At 42.3% G+C, this 21308-nt stretch overlaps 1 protein-coding gene across 1 annotated transcript in view; it reads left to right on the top strand.

The window, feature by feature from the left end:
* The window catches only part of rab3gap1 (RAB3 GTPase activating protein subunit 1), a 308505-nt gene that overhangs the window by 268858 nt on the left and 18339 nt on the right, over positions 1-21308 (top strand). The window contains exons 11-22 of the mRNA XM_053328440.1: positions 89-157; positions 954-1027; positions 2954-3046; positions 3261-3433; positions 4050-4145; positions 5542-5714; positions 6095-6149; positions 7876-8241; positions 9996-10133; positions 12384-12611; positions 14329-14425; positions 19904-20007. Of these exons, the coding sequence (XP_053184415.1) occupies positions 89-157; positions 954-1027; positions 2954-3046; positions 3261-3433; positions 4050-4145; positions 5542-5714; positions 6095-6149; positions 7876-8241; positions 9996-10133; positions 12384-12611; positions 14329-14425; positions 19904-20007 (1666 nt within the window). The remainder of the gene's footprint in view (positions 1-88; positions 158-953; positions 1028-2953; positions 3047-3260; positions 3434-4049; positions 4146-5541; positions 5715-6094; positions 6150-7875; positions 8242-9995; positions 10134-12383; positions 12612-14328; positions 14426-19903; positions 20008-21308) is intronic.

The following is a 21308-nucleotide window of genomic DNA, read 5'->3' as shown; positions in this document are numbered from 1 at the left end:
AGTGTGTGCAGCAGCTATGAAAATCTGGTCACACATACACAGTCAATTGTTCTGCTCGACATTATATTGTTTTTTTTGTCTGTTGTAGTGAGCTTCATCTTGCAACCACTTGGCCTCACCTGACAGAAGGCATAGTTGTGGATAATGATGTCTACAGGTGAGTGTCCGAGAATGTTTCACTGCACTCTATCTGAACTCCACTGCAATAACACTCTGCTTTCAAGTTGTTCATCCAAAGATTATTTATTGGTAAACAATAAGAGTTTGGTCAAAAAGAAGAGTTTCTTAGAGTTTCTAATGCAATCCTGATGTCTTAACACCAAAAATCTAAAAGTTAATGGAGAATAGAAAAAAAGTTTTTGCCGTTTGTTTGTTAGAATGTTAATTGATGCATTTTCTCTCCATTTTGGCTGTCCGTCAATACTAAAATCCTGTTTTTCTCATCCAAAAACAAAGCTTTGCCAAAATGATCTCCAGAGTGTGTCGATATGAAAAAAGCAGCTTGGTGTTGTAGTGTGCATGGGTAAAACACAGCCATAGTGGTAATAAAACAGATGGTGGCAGTAGCATGGTATTTCATTGGAAGAGCAAGAAGAAGAAGAAACACTATTTGTCTCTTATCTACTCCTATATTGTGTTTAGAGTCAAATGGAGCTATATTGTGTTGACAAAAATTAGCATTACCCGAAGAAATGCTGACAAGGGAGAAGAGCTCACGTCTTGATGGTGTTATATACTGTATATGAGCACCTGATAGAGACAACTGTAAAATGTACAGTGGTGTGAAAGAAAATCTTGCAGTATAGGTGCAAAATGTGTTATTCTTCCTTTGTTTTTAAGCTACAGCTACCAGTTTGTTTACTTGGTGCCTCAGTACCTCTGCAGGCTCATACAAAAACGTAGACAACATGCCAAATAATTTTACTTTATGTGCTCTCTTTATGCCCTGGCAGTGACCTTGACCCTCTCCAAGCTCCTCACTGGTCAGTCAGAGTCAGGACAGTTGAAAACCCTCAGTGTCTACTGGGTAAGATGAATCCTTTGATCTGCAGCAGGCATTTTCAGATACAATTTATGAGCTTATAAGATGTAAATAACCAAAAAAAGTCAATGAAATGATATTGTTTCACATCAACTAACCTTGTTTTTTATGTACATTGGTGCAGTGATCTGCACCAATGTGATCCGTTTTCTTGACTGTGTACTGGGAACAAGTGGGATTATCTCTTCTATCTATATTTTTTTCATTAATGTATCAGTTAATACAATATAAAAACTATTAGAAAAGCCATAGTAGCCTGCTGGTTTCAAGTTGAACTGGTCTCTGACTAACCTTGACTATAACTTAAGTTGAACTGCTTTCTGAAAATTAGGCCTTTAGAAGTTTTATATTTGAACAATGACACATTTTTCAAAGCTTTCAATTTGCTCACTGATTTTTATTTAGATCTTGGAATTAGTGTGCAACAGGTTTCATCATTCTGAAGATGATATTAAATGCATCCACATCAATGCAAAGACAAGGGCTTTCAGTACAGTGATGTTGGTCAAAATGTCCCATAATTGAGCTAAAGCCTCCTAGCACACTTAACCATACCCATTCACACGCTGTTATTTTTAATAATGGCAGGACTCATGATCACTTTGACCCACAGGATGTTGTGTATTGAGTGCCACCTTGTCTATTTTTTCACCTTAACTAATTGTAGTCATTTAGCCCAGTTATGCACAAACTGTCAACTGCTCTCAATCTCTGAAGATAACAGGTAACAGGATTCAGGGAGCACACCAATAATTTACAGAGTGTGCTAAATGCTCAAGACAATACGTGTGAGGGTCTTGAGTGGAAGAAGTAGGCTTATTTTTAATGACATCAGTTGTTAGACTTAGACACATGTCAATCTTGTAAAAAAAAATCATAATTAGTATTGTCATAGATGGATTAAAACAGCCTGAATGTGTGTTTAGTTCTGCTGTGGTAAAGGTATGCATTTTCTTTGTTGAGCTTTTAAAAGTCTCCAAAAGCACTGCAGTTGGTTTCAAATTGTGTGCAGACACCCTGGCCAAACTCAAATGAGACATTCTGTTAGAGACTGTTGAATAGGAAACAACATCAAAGCTCAACCTCTTTTCAATCATTGGAAGAGGCTTCCTAACGTTTAAATCATATTTGCTCACATTTACGTGTGCCATGAAACCTTTCAATACATCTGTGCAATTGCAGATGGTAAGCTATTTTCAACTCAGCCGTGACATGCTGCTGAAGCTTAATCCATCCTTTGCTAAAAATGCTTTTTTTCAACCATACTATTTGGAGGGATCTGTCCTCTTTGATTTAAAGGGATGCTGTTATTAGTCCTCTGAATTAGTTCCTTGCAAGTAACATCAGTTAGCTGTAAAAAATGCCCTTGCCATTAGTGTTTCTAATTTCTATTATCTCATGCTTAGGTGGTCAGTATGGGTGTGCATCTCTCCAATATAAGATGATCTGATACATATCTATATACATGGGGTACGAGCTGATTCAGGGATGATACATTAAAATCTAGTAGTCCACAAATATTATAGTCTGGCTAACGCTAGACCCTACCACAAGTGAGGTAGGATCTGGCAAGGAGCCGTTCATTGTCTCGTATTTGAGGCGGGATCAACAAATGTCGATCAAATGCCCTAACACAGCCAGCACTTATATGTTTTCGTGTGCTTTCAGCATGATACTACCTGTATGCCGTAACAATACTTGTAATAAGGCAAATTGAACTACGGTTTAGACATGCTCTATGTGTTAAGTACCTTGAGATTACTTTTTTTGTGATTTGGCGCTATATAAATAAAGATTGATTGATTTGAAGAGTGAAACAATTAATTCAGTTTTCTGTTATTTGGCTCCTTAACTGTGTATGATATGTAAAAAGTGTTGTTGTAAGGATTTGCCCATTGTCTTCCCATGCAGGTGACTTTCTTAGAGAGTTCTTAAAGCTCTGTTGTAGGAAGGAGTCTACAGAAGAGGTTCTGGGAAGAGGATTGGCTGAAGAGGAGGGGAAAGGTCAGGCTACTGGATGTACTGGAATAGATAACATTGTTTCTCACTGCAATGTCACTTAGCACAATGTATTCTAAAGGATGAGTGTTTGCCATAGACCTGCCTCTAATTTTCCAATAAATCTAAATCTGCATGTTCTCTCAGATGTACAATACATAATTAATACAGTATATAATATTAGATGGTACAAGTAACCGCTGTTTTTTTTCTCTTGCAGAAAATAGTGACATCAGCTCTGCTTTATCCAAGCTGACAGAGCCAGCAGCAGCAGTGCCAATCTCCAAACTCTCTGTGTCCAATATGGTACATAGTGCCCGAAAGCATATCCAACGCCACAGACGAAGTGATGAGTCACCACTCAACTCTGATATACTCAATTCCATCCTTCTGGTAAGGCTGATTTGTGCTCACTGTTTTACAGGGGTATTATCCACATAGAACTGATGCAAACTCCTCACCACAAAACAGGTGATCTACGAGACTTATGTCAGTTCGAGCAGTCATTTTTATGTTGGGGTGGCATGGTTAGCAATATAGCAGTGAACATAGCAGTGCAGGGTTTTTACAGTTTGGGCTAGCTATTCTTAACCACTGGGCCACAAGTTCATATTCGAGCTGTGAGGACCTGTGCAGTCTGTGCATTAGACCATTTGGAGTAGTTTGCTTGTTATCCAGCAGAGGGACCTCTAAAACTTCATAGGCAATTGAAGAAGCTGTTGGGATATTAGTTTCTTTATAAAAGAAAATTAGGGATTTCTACTTCTTAAATAAGACTAGAATTCAAAATGAGACTTCAGTTAAACCTCTGTCTTAAAGAATCAATTATATGATTGATGAGTTTAATGAACAGACAGACTACAGCATGGGAAAACACAAACACAAGCTCTTCTACATATTTGATTGTCATGAAACTCTTCTTGTTGAATCCCAAGGACAATTAAATGTATATTTAAAATGCACATTAATATTTACTATATTAATATGTTTTTCCTTGTCCATGTATCAGTATCTCTTCCCAGATGCTGCTGTGGAGAAGTCATCAGAGAAAACTGCAAAGTCAAATGCCTGTGGGAAGACCGACCAAGATAAAAACTCTGACTATGTATGTGTTTGCTTTTACCTCTTGCACACAGTTACAGTTTATCTGTTTGGGGAGACAGCCAGGTAACATCTAATGATAAAAAAAATAATAATAATAATGATAATTAACTTGTTTGTATAGCATTTTTATGCAAATATACAACTCACTTAAAAATAATGCCAACAACTAAAATGAAAATTAAAAATAACAAAAAGTGAAGATCTGCGAGTTCTAGTTGGCACATAAAATTAAAGTCTCTTACTGATATTGGAAGGTGGACTCCCATTATAAGAGATACATGGCCATTGCAGTGTTGTGAACAGTGAGGTAATGTGATGTTTTGTTTTTGTATTGCTTTTGTGATTCTTGTTTACATGGTTTTAATCCACTCGACCAAAACGTGTGGCACATTTACACTTTACAATAATTGAGCAACTACTCAAAGGGCCCCATCTTGCGGTCGGTGCACAGCGGATGGCGGGCGTGGCGCATGTGTCTTTGTTAGTTTCCCCCGACACAGTTGTCATTTTCTCGGCAAGCTCCCACGTTGTCTAAATAACAGATTCACTTGCACCAGTCTGTGCGCCTATGGGTGTGTTGGTCTCAAAATGAGCTGTGGTCAGACGCATTGGTGACAGGTCTGCATCACTGTCTAAAGTCACTGGCGCATATTTCATTGTTATTTAAGAGGCGCATCATCAAGAGTCCAATATGCTCCTTTATAGATGAGACACACTGTACCTGTTACGCACACGGATGCGCAGCATCACACAAACATTTAAAACATTACAAATAAAAGGACCACAATGTGAATTCGTGTTATGATGTACATCAACATATTAAAAATGCTTGTCATATTAGTTACTCATAATAAGATTTAATTAATTATAAAAAATGCAAAGTGCCACTGCGGACAAGTCCTAACAACCTATGAAAGTCTGTAGCCTCTGAGATGCTGTACAGAGCACAGTGTCATTACGCGGGGCCACACACTGTTTATTAAATCAGCTGATGACATCAGGCTGCTACACACCTCTACACTCATCAGACTGCAAACATAGAAAAATTTTAATTGACATAAAGCAACACTAAAATAGCAAGGCTAGTACAGCCGGAATAGATATAAAAAAACAAAAACAAAAATAATGTAGCTATTTATATGAATACATTAATCCATCAATATTTCACCAGTGTGGCCAGAAAAGTCGAAAAGGAGGCCAGTTAGAGTTGATGCACCCCTAGTTACAAGGGGTCAGGATGCCACTCTCAGTTTCCATCTGGATACTACATACATTTATATTCATGCTATCATTCATAAATATAAGCCTTTTAAACTCTATTTGATTGCTGCTCTGAAATTAGATTTTTATAGACTGATGTCCATTGCTTGCTCTGCTTTCTATTTCCCTGTGTCCAGAACCTTTTCCTGCAGATGAAGTCAGCACCCAGTGACAGTCTGACCTACCGCCTGGCTTTGTGTGTGTGTCTTGTCAACTTCTACCATGGTGGGCTGCGGGCTGTCGCCCACCTGTGGCAGGAGTTTGTCCTAGAGTTGCGCTACCGCTGGGAAAACAACTTCCTCGTCTATGGGTGACACATCACACAGACACATCTGGGACATTCTTATTGTGTCAAAAGTCAATTTTAGACATGTCATGATTACATAAAAATGTAATGCGTCCATGCATAGATGCCAGACAGGACTCGAAATTACCTAGGGAGGCCAGAATTGAGATGAAGAAACACACACAGTGACAAAGTAGTGTCTGTTACCAGCTAGCTTACAGCTAACATACAGTTGGTACATTGCACTGTTGAGGCAATAAAATCAAATGATGTGAGGCAAAAGTTTGCTTTGTGCTGTGTCTGAACACACCATGCCCACACACTGTTACATCAGAACATCTGGCTCGTACTGTCATGTTGACTCATGCCCACCTCATCTCCTCTGTATGCTTTCTAATTTTCAGACTAGCTGGTGGACCTCCTGATCTTCGTTGTTGTCTTCTTCATCAGAAGCTTCAGGTAACACATTTTTGACATCTCCTCATACATGACCAAATTCTCTTTAGATCCTCAACAGATGGAGGTTATCAAAAGTTGTATAAATCTTATGTAGTTTTTATAATATTGATTAATAACTTTAACAAGGGATGGGGCTTAACAGGAATAACTTGTTAACAATTTGAACTGGAATGAGCTAGAGACATGAAACTATAAATCATCTCCAATTCACACAGAATTTGATCCCAAAGCAGCCTCATGGTGGCAAAAAATGAACAGTCACAAAAGTGAACAATTTGAAAAACTGCCCTTCATTCAAATCCACCCCTGGAAGGTGCTTAAAATGCAAAACAGTAGGCATGGCATAAAAACAAATCACTATACATTTAAAATTGTTTGTCCAATCATTATAAAATAAATCCTAACTTATTCAGTGAGTGGTGAGCATAAACTATGTACAGTAAACTAAACAAATGTAAATGAAAACAATGGTGTGTGTGTGTGTGTGTGTGTGTGTGTGTGTGTGTGTGTGTGTGTGTGTGTGTGTGTGTGTGTGTCCCTGGGCCTGCCTGAGGGGGGAGTAGTGAGCATCGAGTGACTAGGGTTTGAGGTGTTATTCATGATGATTTTGGCCCGTACTTGAGAGGATGTCTCTCAGATTTGGAAGAGCCAACAATCCACTGTGCTGCTTTAAAGTCCGTGTAAAGTGAGAATAAATATGTGTTCTGAGTTTGACATACCACAGAAAAGTGTGTTGTTAACCACCCTGCCAAATTTGAATGATTAAAAAAATTGCCAAATATATGAAATTAGGCTTCAAAGTTGTGTAAAACTCAACATTTTTCTCTGTTACCAAATGCTGTGGGAGTGCCCGCAGAGCCCACCCCCTAGCAAGTGTCACCTGTCAATCAAAGTCACCATCTCTACTAGAAACATGGGCGCTACGTCTTGAGAGCTCGGCAACTAACTCAGCTGCTAGCTCAGCAGCTAACTCAGCTAACTGGCTAACTGTAGACTGTAGTAGTAGTAGTGTGTGCTGAATGTATTTATACTTCTACAGCAGCAGGGGCGGGTTTATGCTAATCATCGCCGCTGACCCGCCCACTAAATCCTGAACACAGAAATGTTGAAACACAGTTTGTGAAGCCTAGCTCCACAATTCAAATCTAAATGGTTGAAATGCTTTTTACACCTTTTTTAGAAATATATTTATGACCTATTTAATGTGTTTAGAAGAAAATGTCTGAATGCACTTTACACAGTCTTTAATGATCCGCTGCAGTTCTTTCTGTTGTAATGCAGTGCAGCTTGAGTACCATAGAATTGTGTGTGAGAACTGTGCCCACAATCTAAGCAGGAAAGCATCAACATAAATGCAACATAGCTTTATCCTGTATTGGAAAGGTGCAGAGGTAGAAGGTTTAATGGACATTTTCAACATCTAACACGCATATCTGAAGGAGTATACAGCCTACTTTCTGTTGCCACTGTGACCTGGTCCGCAATAGGTGGTGAAAAATGGATGAATGCATACATGGTTAGATTCTTCACTAATGAGAATAGTGTGGTTAAGCCCATTTTAGTTTTAGTTTTAGTTTTAGAGATTTCTTTTATATCTGATCAATCTACAAAAAAAACATATTTTCTCACTCACATTGTAGAATGACAACAAGACAACCATTTCACCAGAGAGAAGACAGCAATGTTATATATTCCATGTCTTAAAAGGGTGTATGTTCCTGCATAGATGCTGAACTGCTGCATTGAGAGGAAGAGAGCCAGAGATGAAGCTCGCAAGGTGCTGGAAGGAAGCAAAGAGAGAGAGCGCTGTTTATCCAGTGGACGCCAGAACAGCCGCTCTGTACCAGAATCCACAACTGCAATGACTTCATCCAGGTTAACAAGGGAGGTTTCTCCAGGGAAATCTTGGGACTCATGGAGCGACAGTGAAGATGAGTTCTTTGAGTGCTTAAGTGATCAGGAGGAGATGGAGGCTCCACACACTCATGGGGGAGAGGATGACAGTAAAATCAAAGCAGAGGGCAGGATGCACCCTTATAACAACATGGTTCTACTTAACTCTACAGAGCTTCTCTATGTTCCTGTCACACAGGTCAGGATCTTGCATGTTTTTTTCACTCACTCATTAATTTACAAGTGTGTTCCTGGAGTATTGTGTTTAGATTCAGATATCAGTTATTTATGAATACAGATGCAATATGTACAGTAGTGATTATTTGTGTTTTATCAGAATCAGTTTATTAGTCAAGTTTGCAAGCATACAAATAATGTCTTGGTGTATGCTTCCACACTTATCATTATAATCATATTAATTTCAAATGGCATGTATAAAGGGATAAAATACACTTAAATATAATTAAGAAAAAAGCACATCTTTTTATGATAGTTTGCCAACTCTACTGGGAGTTTTCTGACTGCATAATTTTGAACTTCCAATGCATTAATTTGAAGTTCAACCACCCGGGATTTATGTTTGTTTTAGATTTTATACTTCAGCCAATAGTATTTATTGGCTTATCCTGTTTTATCAATCAATCTTTATTTGTATAGTGCCAAATCACAACAAAGTCCATCTCAAGGCACTTTACACATAGAGCAGGTCTAAACCATACCCTTCAGGTTTAATTTTAAAGAGACCCAACATTCCCACATGAGCAAGCACTTGGCGAAAGGAAAAACTCAATTTTAACGTCAAGAAACCTCAGGCAGAACCAGACTCAAAGTCAAACTCAACCAGTTGGTGTAGAGAGGGGAGAGAGGAAGGATAGGAGAGCGAAGCAAATTGAAGGTCCAGGACTGGAATCTATCATCCCGATGTCTACAGCCCTGGTTTACCTGTGAGACGAGAAAGCACAGACAACTCTGGGAAAGAAGTTTAGGTTATTGACTGCATTAGTAGTACATGAATGTTAATGGATATAGATGGATGGATAGAGAGAGAGAGAGGGAGGAGCTCAGTGCTCATGGGAGTCCCCCAGCAGTCTTAGCCTATAGCAGCATAAACTAGGAGCTGGTCCAGGACAAGCCTGGCCGGCCCTAACTATAAGCTTTATCAAAAGTTGTGTGTCTGCCCCCTGAAAATCTGGTAGATGGTTCCATAGGAGAGGAGCCTGATAACTGAAGACTGCCTCCCATTCTAGATACAAGGAACCACAAGTAGATCTGCATGCTGGGAGCGCAGTGTTCTAGTAGGTACTTAAGGTACTATAAGCTATATACTATAAGATATGATGGAGCATGATCATTAAGAGCTTTGTAAGTTAGGAGAAGGATTTTTAAATTAAATTCTTTGATGATATTTCAAGATTATGATATTTCAAGATTTACTTGAAAAATATGAACCTGTCCTGGATAAAATCTCTAAACTGAAGTAACATTTTGTATCATTCCATTTATGCACATTGTATGCAATTTGGATGGCCAAGAATAATGGAAGTTTTTTTTTTAAAGATTTATTTTGGGCTTTTTTTGCCTTTATTAATACAGTAGATGGCAGAGAGGCTGTCAGGAATCAAGGAGAGAGAGGGAGGGAAATGACCTGTCCTGCAGCATAGGACCCTGGTCGGACTTGAACCAGGGATCCTGCAACTATGTGGCATGCGCTCTAACCACTTGACTACCAGGGCACTCCATGAAATTTCATATTTAATCTATCTGTGACCTAAATGAAATTATAACAGGTGGATTTTATGAGAGATGTGGTGATTTGGTATGAAACCGCATGCCTAGCATCCACACCAGCACCATGTACTTGAGCCACTAATAAACAAACTGTTTACAAATGACAGTCGGTTTTAAAATAACATAAATAAATTTGATGCTGGTGTGTGTGTCCTTGATTTTCAGGAACCTGCTCCCATGACTGAAGATCTATTAGAGGAGCAATCAGAAGTACTGGCAAAACTAGGCACATCAGCTGAAGGTGCTCACCTCCGTGCGCGGATGCAGAGTGCCTGTCTGCTCTCTGACATGGAGTCATTTAAGGTAAAACAGGCAGAAATCTGTACTTGTGCACATATTCACTGTCCTCTTGTGTAGTCTGAACAGCCAAAGTCTCTAATCATGATAGGTAATAATGATAATCATGTAATAGGCAAAACTCCTAGGTATAGTTCATATCAACTGGTGCCAAGTAAATGGTAAAAACTGCACCTTTGATATAATTTTTTTTAAGTTGGTTTTAAAAACAACAACTTTAAACAGGTGCATCCTTATACAACAGTAAAATACAGAGAGAGGTCAATCAATCAATCAATCAATCTTTATTTGTATAGCACCAAATCACAACAAAGTTATCTCAAGGCACTTTACACATAGAGCAGGTTCTAAACCAAACTCTTCAGGCTTTAACTTTAAAGAGACCCAACATTCCCACATGAGCAAGCACTTGGCAACAGTGACAAGAAAAAAAAAAATTCCACTGGGTCAATAATAACATTCCCATGTGCGTCTTCTATGTTTTTAATTGTCCTCTCTGTTGGTTGTTGTTTAATGCGACATGAAACCTACCAGGCTTTTCCCCTTGATCATAATAGTTTTGTCTAATTCTCATTAAATTTGCAGCAGCCTTATTAGATGTTATTTCATTGTATTGAGTTTGTAGTATTAATAATTGTTTATGTATATCATAATCGTTTTGTCTCACCCGATGAATCTTGTTCTCAAGTGTTTTAATGTGGAGTTCCAGCTCCCTGCATTTTTGCTGTGCTTCTTTTGACCGTCTGCTTGTGTAGCTTATCATTTGACCCCTAATGAATGATTTGAAGGCTTCCCATCTAATTGTGGCTGAGGTTTGGGATGTGTTAATCTCAAAATAAATATAAATTTGTTCCCCCAAGAATTGTAAAAAATGTAATCCTGCATCCTGTCCAGTTTGTCCACTATGCAATTCTCCATGTATGAACAGGGGTCGTATCCCTCTTCTTTCTCAGGAATGCCAATATGCCATTATTGCCGCAGCTTTTGCATTCCAAGTCATCCGTTTTGTTGGCTAAAAATGAAGCCTTCTTCTCAAGCTTGTCCACATAGTTTGCAGTCTGTTAATCTTGTCCTCGGCTGTAGATATGCATTGTTCCACTTCGGAAAAGCGGCCACTGCATTCCTTAATATCAGATTGAACACTCTTGATTGCTGCCAATACACCGTCCATGTCTGTATGAAAGTCTTGTTTAAATGACAATATAGCCTTCTTGATGTCTGTCGTGGAGGGATTTTCCATGTTTTCAGTGGAGTCGGTGTTATCTGTTGGTGCAGGTGCTACAGTGCTGTCTTCTTTGAAGTTAGCTTCAGACACGTTTTTTCTTTGGCATATTTACTCTTACGAACCTATATTCCCAAGAGGTTTTGCTCTTTAAAGTTAGGAATGTATAAAGTGTATAAACTACAGGATTAGCAACAGAGCAAGCAAGCCACTGCTACTCAGTTTGCCACCATTACCAGAAGTCTAAATGTAGTATTATCGTTATCATTGATAACTGAGCACTGACCAGTGCAAAGAGACCTATTGTTATTGCTAAAATTATTATTTTTGTTCTTCTCTCTACTGAATCGCTTTTTTGGTGGCCTGAACATACATGAAAACTCATGAAATCTTACATGCATTTGTTGAAAAATTTTATAATTCAACGCGATTGGAGGTACAGGGCCTCGATAGCGCCCCAAAACGTTGGGTCATGTGACCACAAAACTTCGGCAATCTGCATGAATATATCATAGCTCTCATCCTATTATGGGGTAGTTAATTTTCTGGATTTTTTTTACCCAACCGAGCTGCGTGGCATGCACTCATTTTTTCGTTACCGTTTTGAGGACTTTACGATGTTCACAAAGTCATGACACTGGCCACTGGTTCCAAATCATGAGTTCTTTCATTTGATACCACATTTGCCCCAAAGCTTGCCCCAACAGCTCAGTAGCACCCCATAATGCCTTTTCCCCACTTAGTACGCACTGACAAACTCGGACACACACCAAATTGGTCACATTGGCGGGATCGGGCCCTTATAATTGTTTTTCCATTTTCTTTTGTATACAGGCCTTTGAGTCACAGTTGTAATATTGGTCAGATAACGGATAATTAGACAACATTTTTAAGCCCAAACACATTAGACTCATTAGTTCAGGCTCATAATATCAAATATTTTCCAGATTGGGAATGCGTGTATATATATAGATACATTAAAGATTAGTTCAATTTGAATGCAGACTGAAATAAAACTTCTCCTTTTTCCATAGGCAGCCAACCCAGACTGTGTTCTAGAGGACTTTGTGCGCTGGTACTCACCCAGGGATTATCTGGAAGAGGAAGTGGTCAATGAGAATGGTAGCAAAATGGTGAAAGGTGAGCTTAGTGCCAGGATGAAGATCCCAGGCAACATGTGGGTGGAGGCTTGGGAGACCGCCAGGGCTACACCAGCACGTCGCCAGAGAAGGCTTTTTGATGACACTAAGGAGGCTGAAAAGGTAATTTTCAGTAGATGTGGATAACACACTTACATCATAAGTCACTGACTGAATTTAGTTTATTAGTACATACATTAAAAGCTTTCTGCAGGTGGATATGTTTGTTTTTCCAGTGAATATAGCCAAAAAGGAAATGTGACCTTGATAGTGTCTTGGGTTGCAAAATTCCAGGAATTTTCAAAGTTGGAAACTTTCGGAATGTATGGGAATTAGATCTGCAAGCAGTAATGAACAGGCCCTCGCCACACATGTCGTGCTGAGGCGCTGTCGGAGGGCGCACACACGTAGACGTCTTCATACACATGCTATTATTGGATGTTGCATGAATTTGTGAAATAACACTTCCTGTGTACACAATGTCAAGCTAGAAAACAGCTGCTCACAGCCACTAACCATAAGAGAATGCAGAGGAAAATCAGACCAGTCACGAATATGATGTGATAAAGGTGTTTAGTTTAACAGTGAGGAAGATGCAGGGTATTTATGCATGGTTTAGTTTTTTGAGATGGAAACAATGTTTCTAATTATGTAGCTGGTATGAAAATTGCCCAGATGTTGTGGGAAAATTGTGGCAATTGGCCTTAGTGTAACTTGTAATAATGTATATGTCGATGTTATGTTTAGGGTGTTGTATAAGGATGTCGTAAATAAATGTGGAAGTAACAGACATAAATGTGCATGATTGAGAAAAAGTAAAGTACTACTTTAACATGTGTTGAGTGTGGTCTAAAAACAATAATAATACAGACAATAAACTTGAACTAGAAACAGAAAACTGAGGCACTTGTTCCTTATCAGGTATCCTGAATCAATACAAGTTTTCTCCATTAGATGGCACACTAAGACCACAAATGATTGGAACATGTCTGTTAAAGTTACAGCATGGCGAATGAGCAGACTTTGGCGTGGCGTCACAGTAAGGGCATTTGATGCAGACTTTAACTTTTAATAACTTATCGTCACTAAGGGCTTGACACAGTACATTTGGAGACGGAAGACTTAAAAATTTAATTTTTAATCTCAAAAATGGCCGACTTCCTGTTGGATTTAGGGTATAGGTCCCAGTACGTTTTTGGTGCATCTGGTCACAAAAAATATGTGTACTGAATTTCATACTTCTATGTCGATCTGGAGCGATTTTAAGAGAGCCATTTTGTTCTGCTTTTTTTTCTCTTGCATTTTTGGGGATGTTTCGACCACCAAAAATGCGATTTTAAAATGGAGAATAATAATAAGAATCCCTTCGAAAACAATAGGACCTTCACGTCAGTCAGTGCTCTGGCCCTAATAATGGTACATTTTCGAAAAACAATAGGGCTTTGCACCTGTCAGAGCTCAGGCCCTAATTAATGGAAACTAGAACAATGCGCACGTTGGGCACTTCACGACTTTACTTGCCAAAAGACACGCTCACAAATTAAAGCAGTGAGAAGAATGTATAATTGTATATGGTGGGGAGGTCAAAACTGATGCAGTTTATATAAATTACCCCAAATTTCAATTCCCATAATTCCCATGGAACGTTTCCAGTTTGTAATATTTCCAAAATTCTCCAGCTTAACTTGCCATGGAAAGTTTGTGTAAAATTACCAGAAATTTTCCACCCTTTTGCAACCCTGGTCTTGCACCATGATAGCATAATAGGTGGAAATGATGGAGAGAAGCAAAAAGCAAACATAAGGTCAGTAAGCTAAACCTACGTTTTGATGCTTCTCAGGTTCTGCACTATCTGGCAATGCAGAAACCTGCTGACTTGTCCCGCCATCTTCTGCCCTGCATATTTCATGCTGCAATTCTGAAGTTGAAGGAGGAAGGTAAGCAAACATTGTTTTGTCAAAACTTGTAATTATATTAAACAGTAAGTCATACGGGCTGGTCAGTACTAGTTAATTACCACAGTATTATCAAGACCACCACATAGCAATAAATAAGACTAGAAAATTCCAGGGAAATTTTGAGTGCCACGGGGCTACTGCCGGGACGAGTACACGATTTATTTCCAGTGTTCAAAAGTCACCCTGATCATATAACACTAAATAACTTTTACTGTGGCAGTATTAAGTACATCTTACTAGTCAGTATCAAGTGTAACAGTAGATGTAAGCAGAGAGTAGCACACAGAGCACAAGGCAGTAGCAACATGCACTAACTCTAAGCACTACACTACAGCACTTTACAACACAGTGTGTACACACACACACACACTCACACACACACAAGCCAGCATTTGGGCAGTAAGACTGTCAATATAATTCAGTCACAAAAAGGTAGGTCAGTTTAGCCAATCACAAAAAAGAAGGTCAGTTTCTGCCCAGCGACAGGTTGCCAAGGTCAGCCAAGGCCCTGCGGTTGCTACGGCGATTTGAGAATGTGCTTGGAAAAAATTCTCAAAATTCTGAAGAATTTGGCTTCTGACAAGGTCCCGAACAATTGCAAACTGTGAGAAAACCGTAACTCCTGTCCAAAAACCGAAAACACTGTGAGAGACACAGAAGCCAGCAGATTCTGACTTTTGATTTTATTCAGATATTCCTTAAAATGAGCGAGTAAGCTCTGTGTGAAAACAGACTGAGATTCTTTTGAAAATAGAAGAAAAGGTGACTCTGAAAAAAGGTGAAAAAAGGTGAAATTTTGGAGGTTTTTCAAAAAATTCCTATTCATTTTCAATGAAGAAATCTCCTGGTTTTTTGGGAATAACTTTGGGAAAAATTGGAATTTCAACACCAAAAGTCATAGCACCCCTCCCCCTATCGAGCCGCACGTTTTGATGTATATATTGTTGTGGTTTTCTCAAAGCTGCGGGAGGAGTTATGCGCTGAAAAACAGCGGAAGAATAATAACAAAAAGTATGGAGAAGATTAATAGTTGCCTCGGAGCTAGAACCCGTGGCACTAATAACTGACTATTTGCTGCATGCCAACATTCACAAGGGCTGAATAGCTAATGTGTCAAAAAGTAACTTCAATCCTTCAACCTCAATATTCATAACAAACAAGCTTTAACTGTCAAAGTAGCTGAGGCAGGAGTAAAATTCACTCTATGTTCAGGTCCAACTTCAACACAAGGTCGAGGTGGTTTACAAAAATTTAGACATCCTCCTAGTGGCTGAAATTGAAAATTACTCTACAGTAGCTGTTAACGAACCCTTCATACAGGACTACACATCTCAACTCTTCATTGAAGTTTTTCAATGAGGAAAAAAAACGACCACAGCACAAAGGTCGACTTTAGTCCCCTCGAACGATTATTCAGTTATTCGGTTTTAATTACCCATCCCTACTCAGTAGAAGTAGAGTTAAAGATGAAGTCCTAGTCCAAGTCAATATGGTGTCCAAAGTAAGAAAACAGAAAATGATTTATTTTTTCTTATATATTTAATTTGAGAAGAAATAAGTTTATGTAAAAAATTCTAATAATCAATTTTGCAAGCTAACTGTGATTGCTTGATGTCTTTCCACCAAATTTTTTTTCAAGAGCTACACCTACCACTGTTAACAGGGAAAACAAATCCAGGGTCCAAATCCAGGGTCCAAATCCAACATGTAGATTATGCATATTTTGAAGGTTAATATCTTATCAAAGCTGATTATCTTTGATAGGATTCAGCTGTTTAGTATCTTCCCGGAAACATTAACCCACCTGAGAAGTGATCTCTACCAGGAGTAATGTTTCAATGAAATGCTGCTAATTGTCAGTTTGTCTTCTCTTTTTTTTTCTTTTTTTCATTTTCTTTTTTTAAGTTCTCAGGCCAGTGTCACCTGTACATCCATGATTGCAAACACATGAGCACAGAGGAAAAGAAACCAAATTGATTTAGTATATTTTTTTGACCCCAGGAGCTCAGTTGTCGGGGGCTTTATGCCCCTGGTAGGGTCTCCCATGGCAAACAGGTCCCGGGGGAGGGGCCAGACAAAAGGTAGCTCAGAAGACCTCAATGACGAGCAACACAGTTGGTCTTTCGTGTCCCTTGCCCGGACGCGGGTCACCGGGGCCCCCCCCTGGAGCCAGGCCTGGGGGTGGGGCTCGGAGGCGAGCGCTTGGTGGCCGGGCCTTCACCCATGGGGCCCGGCCGGGCACAGCCCGAAAAAGGGACATGGGACCCCTCTCCCACAGACCCACCACCAGTGAGAGGGGCCAAAGGGGTCGGGTGCGTAGTGAGCTGGGCAGCAGCCGAAGCGGGGACCTTGGCGGTCCGATCCTCGACTGCAGAAGCTAGCTCTAGGGACGTGGAACGTCACTTCTCTGGTGGGGAAGGAGCCTGAGCTGGTGCGTGAGGTTGAGAAGTTCCGGCTAGATATAGTTGGCCTCACCTCAACGCACAGCAAGGGCTCTGGAACCAGTCTCCTCGAGAGGGGTTGGACTCTCGTCCACTCTGGAGTTGCCACTGGTGTCAGGCGCCGGGCGGGGGTGGCAATACTTATTGCCCCCCGGCTTGGTGCCTGTATGTTGGAGTTTACCCCGGTAGACGAGAGGGTGGCCTCCCTCCGCCTTCGGGTGGGGGGACGGATCCTGACTGTTGTTTGTGCCTATGGTCCGAACAGCAGCTCAGAGTATCCAGCCTTTTTGGACTCCTTGGAGGGGGTGCTGGAAAACACTCCCCCTGGGGATTCCCTCGTTCTGCTGGGGGACTTCAACGCCCATGTTGATGGCGACAGTGAGACCTGGAAGGGTGTGATTGGGAGGAACGGCCCCCCCGATCTGAACTCGAGCGGTGTTCTGTTATTGGACTTCTGTGCTCGTTACGGATTGTCCATAACGAACACCATGTTCAAGCATAAGGGTGTCCATATGTGCACTTGGCACCAGGACACCCTAGGCCGCAGTTCGATGATTGACTTTGTAGTCGTGTCGTCGGACTTGCGGCCGCATGTCTTGGACACTCGGGTGAAGAGAGGGGCGGAGCTGTCAACTGATCACCACCTGGTGGTGAGTTGGCTCCGATGGTGGGGGAGGATGCCGGTCAGACCTGGCAGGCCCAAACGCATTGTGAGGGTCTGCTGGGAACGTCTGGCAGAGTCTCCTGTCAGAGAGAGTTTCAACTCACACCTCCGGGAGAGCTTCAACCATGTACCAGGGGAGGCGGGGGACATTGAGTCCGAGTGGGCCATGTTCCGTGCCTCCATTGTTAAGGCGGCTGACCGGAGCTGTGGCCGCAAGGTGGTCGGTGCCTGTCGGGGCGGCAATCCCCGAACCCGCTGGTGGACACCGGCGGTGAGGGATGCCGTCAAGCTGAAGAAGGAGTCCTATAGGTCCTTTTTTGGCCTGTAGGACTCCGGAGGCAGCAGACAGGTACCGGCAGACCAAGCGGAGCGCAGCTAGGGCGGTCGCTGAGGCAAAAACCCGGACATGGGAGGAGTTCGGTGAGGCCATGGAAAAAGACTTCCGGACGGCTTCGAAGAGATTCTGGACCACCATCCGGCGTCTCAGGAGGGGGAAGCAGTGCGCCGTAAACACTGTGTACGGTGGGGATGGTGCGCTACTGACCTCGACTCGGGACGTTGTGGATCGGTGGAAGGAATACTTCGAAGACCTCCTCAATCCCACCAACACACCTTCCGGTAAGGAAGCAGGGCCGGGGGACTCGGGTGTGGGCTCTCCTATCTCTGGGGCTGAGGTTGCCGAGGTGGTTAAAAAGCTCCTCGGTGGCAGGGCCCCGGGGGTGGATGAGATCCGGCCCGAGTTCCTCAAGGCCCTGGATGTTGTGGGGCTGTCATGCTTGACACGACTCTGCAGCATCGCGTGGACATCGGGGGCAGTGCCTCTGGATTGGCAGACTGGGGTGGTGGTCCCCCTTTTTAAGAAGGGGGACCGGAGGGTGTGTTCCAATTACAGGGGAATCACACTCCTCAGCCTCCCTGGTAAGGTCTATTCGGGGGTGCTGGAGAGGAGGGTCCGTCGGATAGTCGAATCTCGGATTCAGGAGGAGCAGTGTGGTTTTCGTCCGGGCCGTGGACCAGCTCGACACCCTCTGCAGGATCTTTGAGGGTGCATGGGAGTTTGCCCAACCAGTCCACATGTGTTTTGTGGACTTGGAGAAGGCATTCGACCGTGTCCCTCGGGGGATCCTGTGGGGGGTTCTCCGGGAGTATGGGGTATCGGACTCCCTGATAAGGGCCGTCCGTTCCCTGTATGACCGGTGTCAGAGCTTGGTCCGCATTTCCGGCAATAAGTCGGACTTGTTTCCAGTGAGGGTTGGACTCCGCCAGGGCTGCCCTTTGTCACCGATCCTGTTCATAATTTTTATGGACAGGATTTCTAGGCGCAGCCAGGGTGTAGAGGGGGTCCGGTTTGGTGACCTCAGGATTGGGTCACTGCTTTTTGCAGATGATGTGGTCCTGTTGGCTTCATCAGACCGTGACCTCAAACTCTCACTGGATCGGTTCGCAGCCGAGTGTGAAGCGGCCGGGATGAGAATCAGCACCTCCAAATCCGAGGCCATGGTCCTCAACCGGAAAAGGGTGGAGTGCACTCTTCGGGTCGGGGATGAGATTCTGCCTCAAGTGGAGGAGTTCAAGTACCTCGGGGTCTTGTTCACGAGTGAGGGAAGGATGGAACGGGAGATCGACAGGCGGATCGGTGCGGCGTCTGCAGTAATGCGGACTCTGCACAGATCCGTCGTGGTGAAGAGAGAGCTGAGCCGAAAGGCGAAGCTCTCGATTTACCAGTCGATCTTCGTTCCTACCCTCACCTATGGTCATGAGCTTTGGGTAGTGACCGAAAGAACAAGATCGCGGGTACAAGCGGCCGAAATGAGCTTCCTCCGTAGGGTGGCTGGGCTCTCCCTTAGAGATAGGGTGAGAAGCTCAGTTATCCGGAGGGAGCTCGGAGTAGACCCGCTGCTCCTCCACGTCGAGAGGAGCCAGATGAGGTGGTTCGGGCATCTAATCAGGATGCCTCCCGGACGCCTCCCTGGTGAGGTGTTCGGGGCACGTCCCACCGGTAGGAGACCCCGGGGAAGACCCAGGACACGCTGGAAAGACTATGTCTCTCGGCTGGCCTGGGAATGCCTCGGGGTCCCCCTGGAAGAGCTGGACGAAGTGGCTGGGGAGAGGGAGGTCTGGGCTTCCCTGCTTAGGCTGCTGCCCCCGCGACCCGACCCCGGATAAGCGGCAAGAAGATGGATGGATGGATGGATGGATATTCTTTTTGAAAATATATTTTTGCATTGAATAAAAGCACATGGACCACATTCCATATTCTCACTATTTTAGTCAGTAATATGTTTACTCTTACAACCTTTGTCATTGTTTTTTTCTCTCCTCTTTGTCTCTTCTCCATCCCTTTTGTAACAGAGTCAGTCGAGGACATTCCATCACTCAAAAAGACTATTCAGCAGGCCACGTCTCAAGTCAGCAAGCTGCTACACCACCCCAACCATGACTACAAGAAGTTAGAGGTCAGTGACAGACAAGATTGAAAATGAGCCCGCCACAAGCCCGCAAAACAATTTTAAAAATGTCAGTCAATGGCTGTTGTGGTTTTATTGTTTTATTATTGAGGTTGAGAATGACACTTTTAGGAAGTCAAAATCAAGTAGGACTTTTTTCACTGTTACTGTTGTATTATCTTCTGAAACATGCCAGTGTTAGAATCACCATTTTAAGTTATGTTTCACAATTGCAAGTCCTTAAAGTAGATGAAGAGACATCAGTTATACAAAGTAAACAAATTAGAAAAAACCTTACAATTGTTCTTTTATTTATTGAGGAAACTGATCCAATGCATATTTGTGTATGGCAGAAGTATGTGAACATTTAGGATTATCAATTAATTTGAAGTGGAAATTAGAGTTGGCTGTTTCATCAATGGAAGGACAATTAAGTCTTGGAGGCTGCATTATTTACAGACTTGAGGAGTAAATGGAACTGATACATAATAAGGATACAAAAAAAGGTAACTGAATTCCAGTACAGAAAAAGAGACGTAAAACAGATTACAGATACATTTAGTAAAAATGACGATTATTTAGCAGTATTACAGTATAAAAATGTATTTTAAAATTAAAGCTGCAAGCAACGATGAACGGGCCCTCACGCCCCACGCACGTCGGGCTGTGGTGCAGTCTGAGGGTGCACACGTAGACGTCTTCATACGCATGCTTTTATTTGACATCGCATCACTTCTTGTGTTAACTATATGGAGCTCATGTCTTCAGTTATGAGGGTTTGAAATTTGATGGAGATGCATCGAAATTTGCTGTGTCACCACGGCAACACAGAATATCAGAAGAAAAAAGCTTTTGACAAGTTTTCATCTATAATGTTGCAAGATGTTTCAGAGCGAATTTGAAATTGGTGTGATAAAATCCCTAGCACTAGTTCGTTCAAATGATGTGTGGAAATGGACAAAGCCCAGGGAGGAGTGCTTAAGTGTGGGTACGGAGGTGAGGATGGAGGGAGAGGTTAGTGGAGGTCCATATGGGGAACCATATGGGGACTGCTAGGGGAGGAGTCACCCCTCCTCTCGCCCCCGTTGGAAGCGTGGTGCATGGTGCATGGCCCGTCGTGTGGCGGGGGTATCGCGGGCGGTGTCCGATGCTGCGTGGAAGGCGGGTTGGTCGGGGGGGTCGGGAGTTGGTAGCCTTCTCGCAGATCTCCCCAGCTACGGCGCCCATTGGGCCCCATTCACGCAGGGTCCCGGTGGGTCGCCTCAGCTGGCGCCTATCAGCTGACTTAGAACTGGTGCTGACCAGGGGAT

The sequence above is a fragment of the Scomber japonicus genome, chromosome 11, assembly GCF_027409825.1.
Source record: "Scomber japonicus isolate fScoJap1 chromosome 11, fScoJap1.pri, whole genome shotgun sequence".
Lineage (NCBI taxonomy): Eukaryota > Metazoa > Chordata > Actinopteri > Scombriformes > Scombridae > Scomber > Scomber japonicus.
This window is presented reverse-complemented; position numbering and strand designations above follow the sequence as displayed.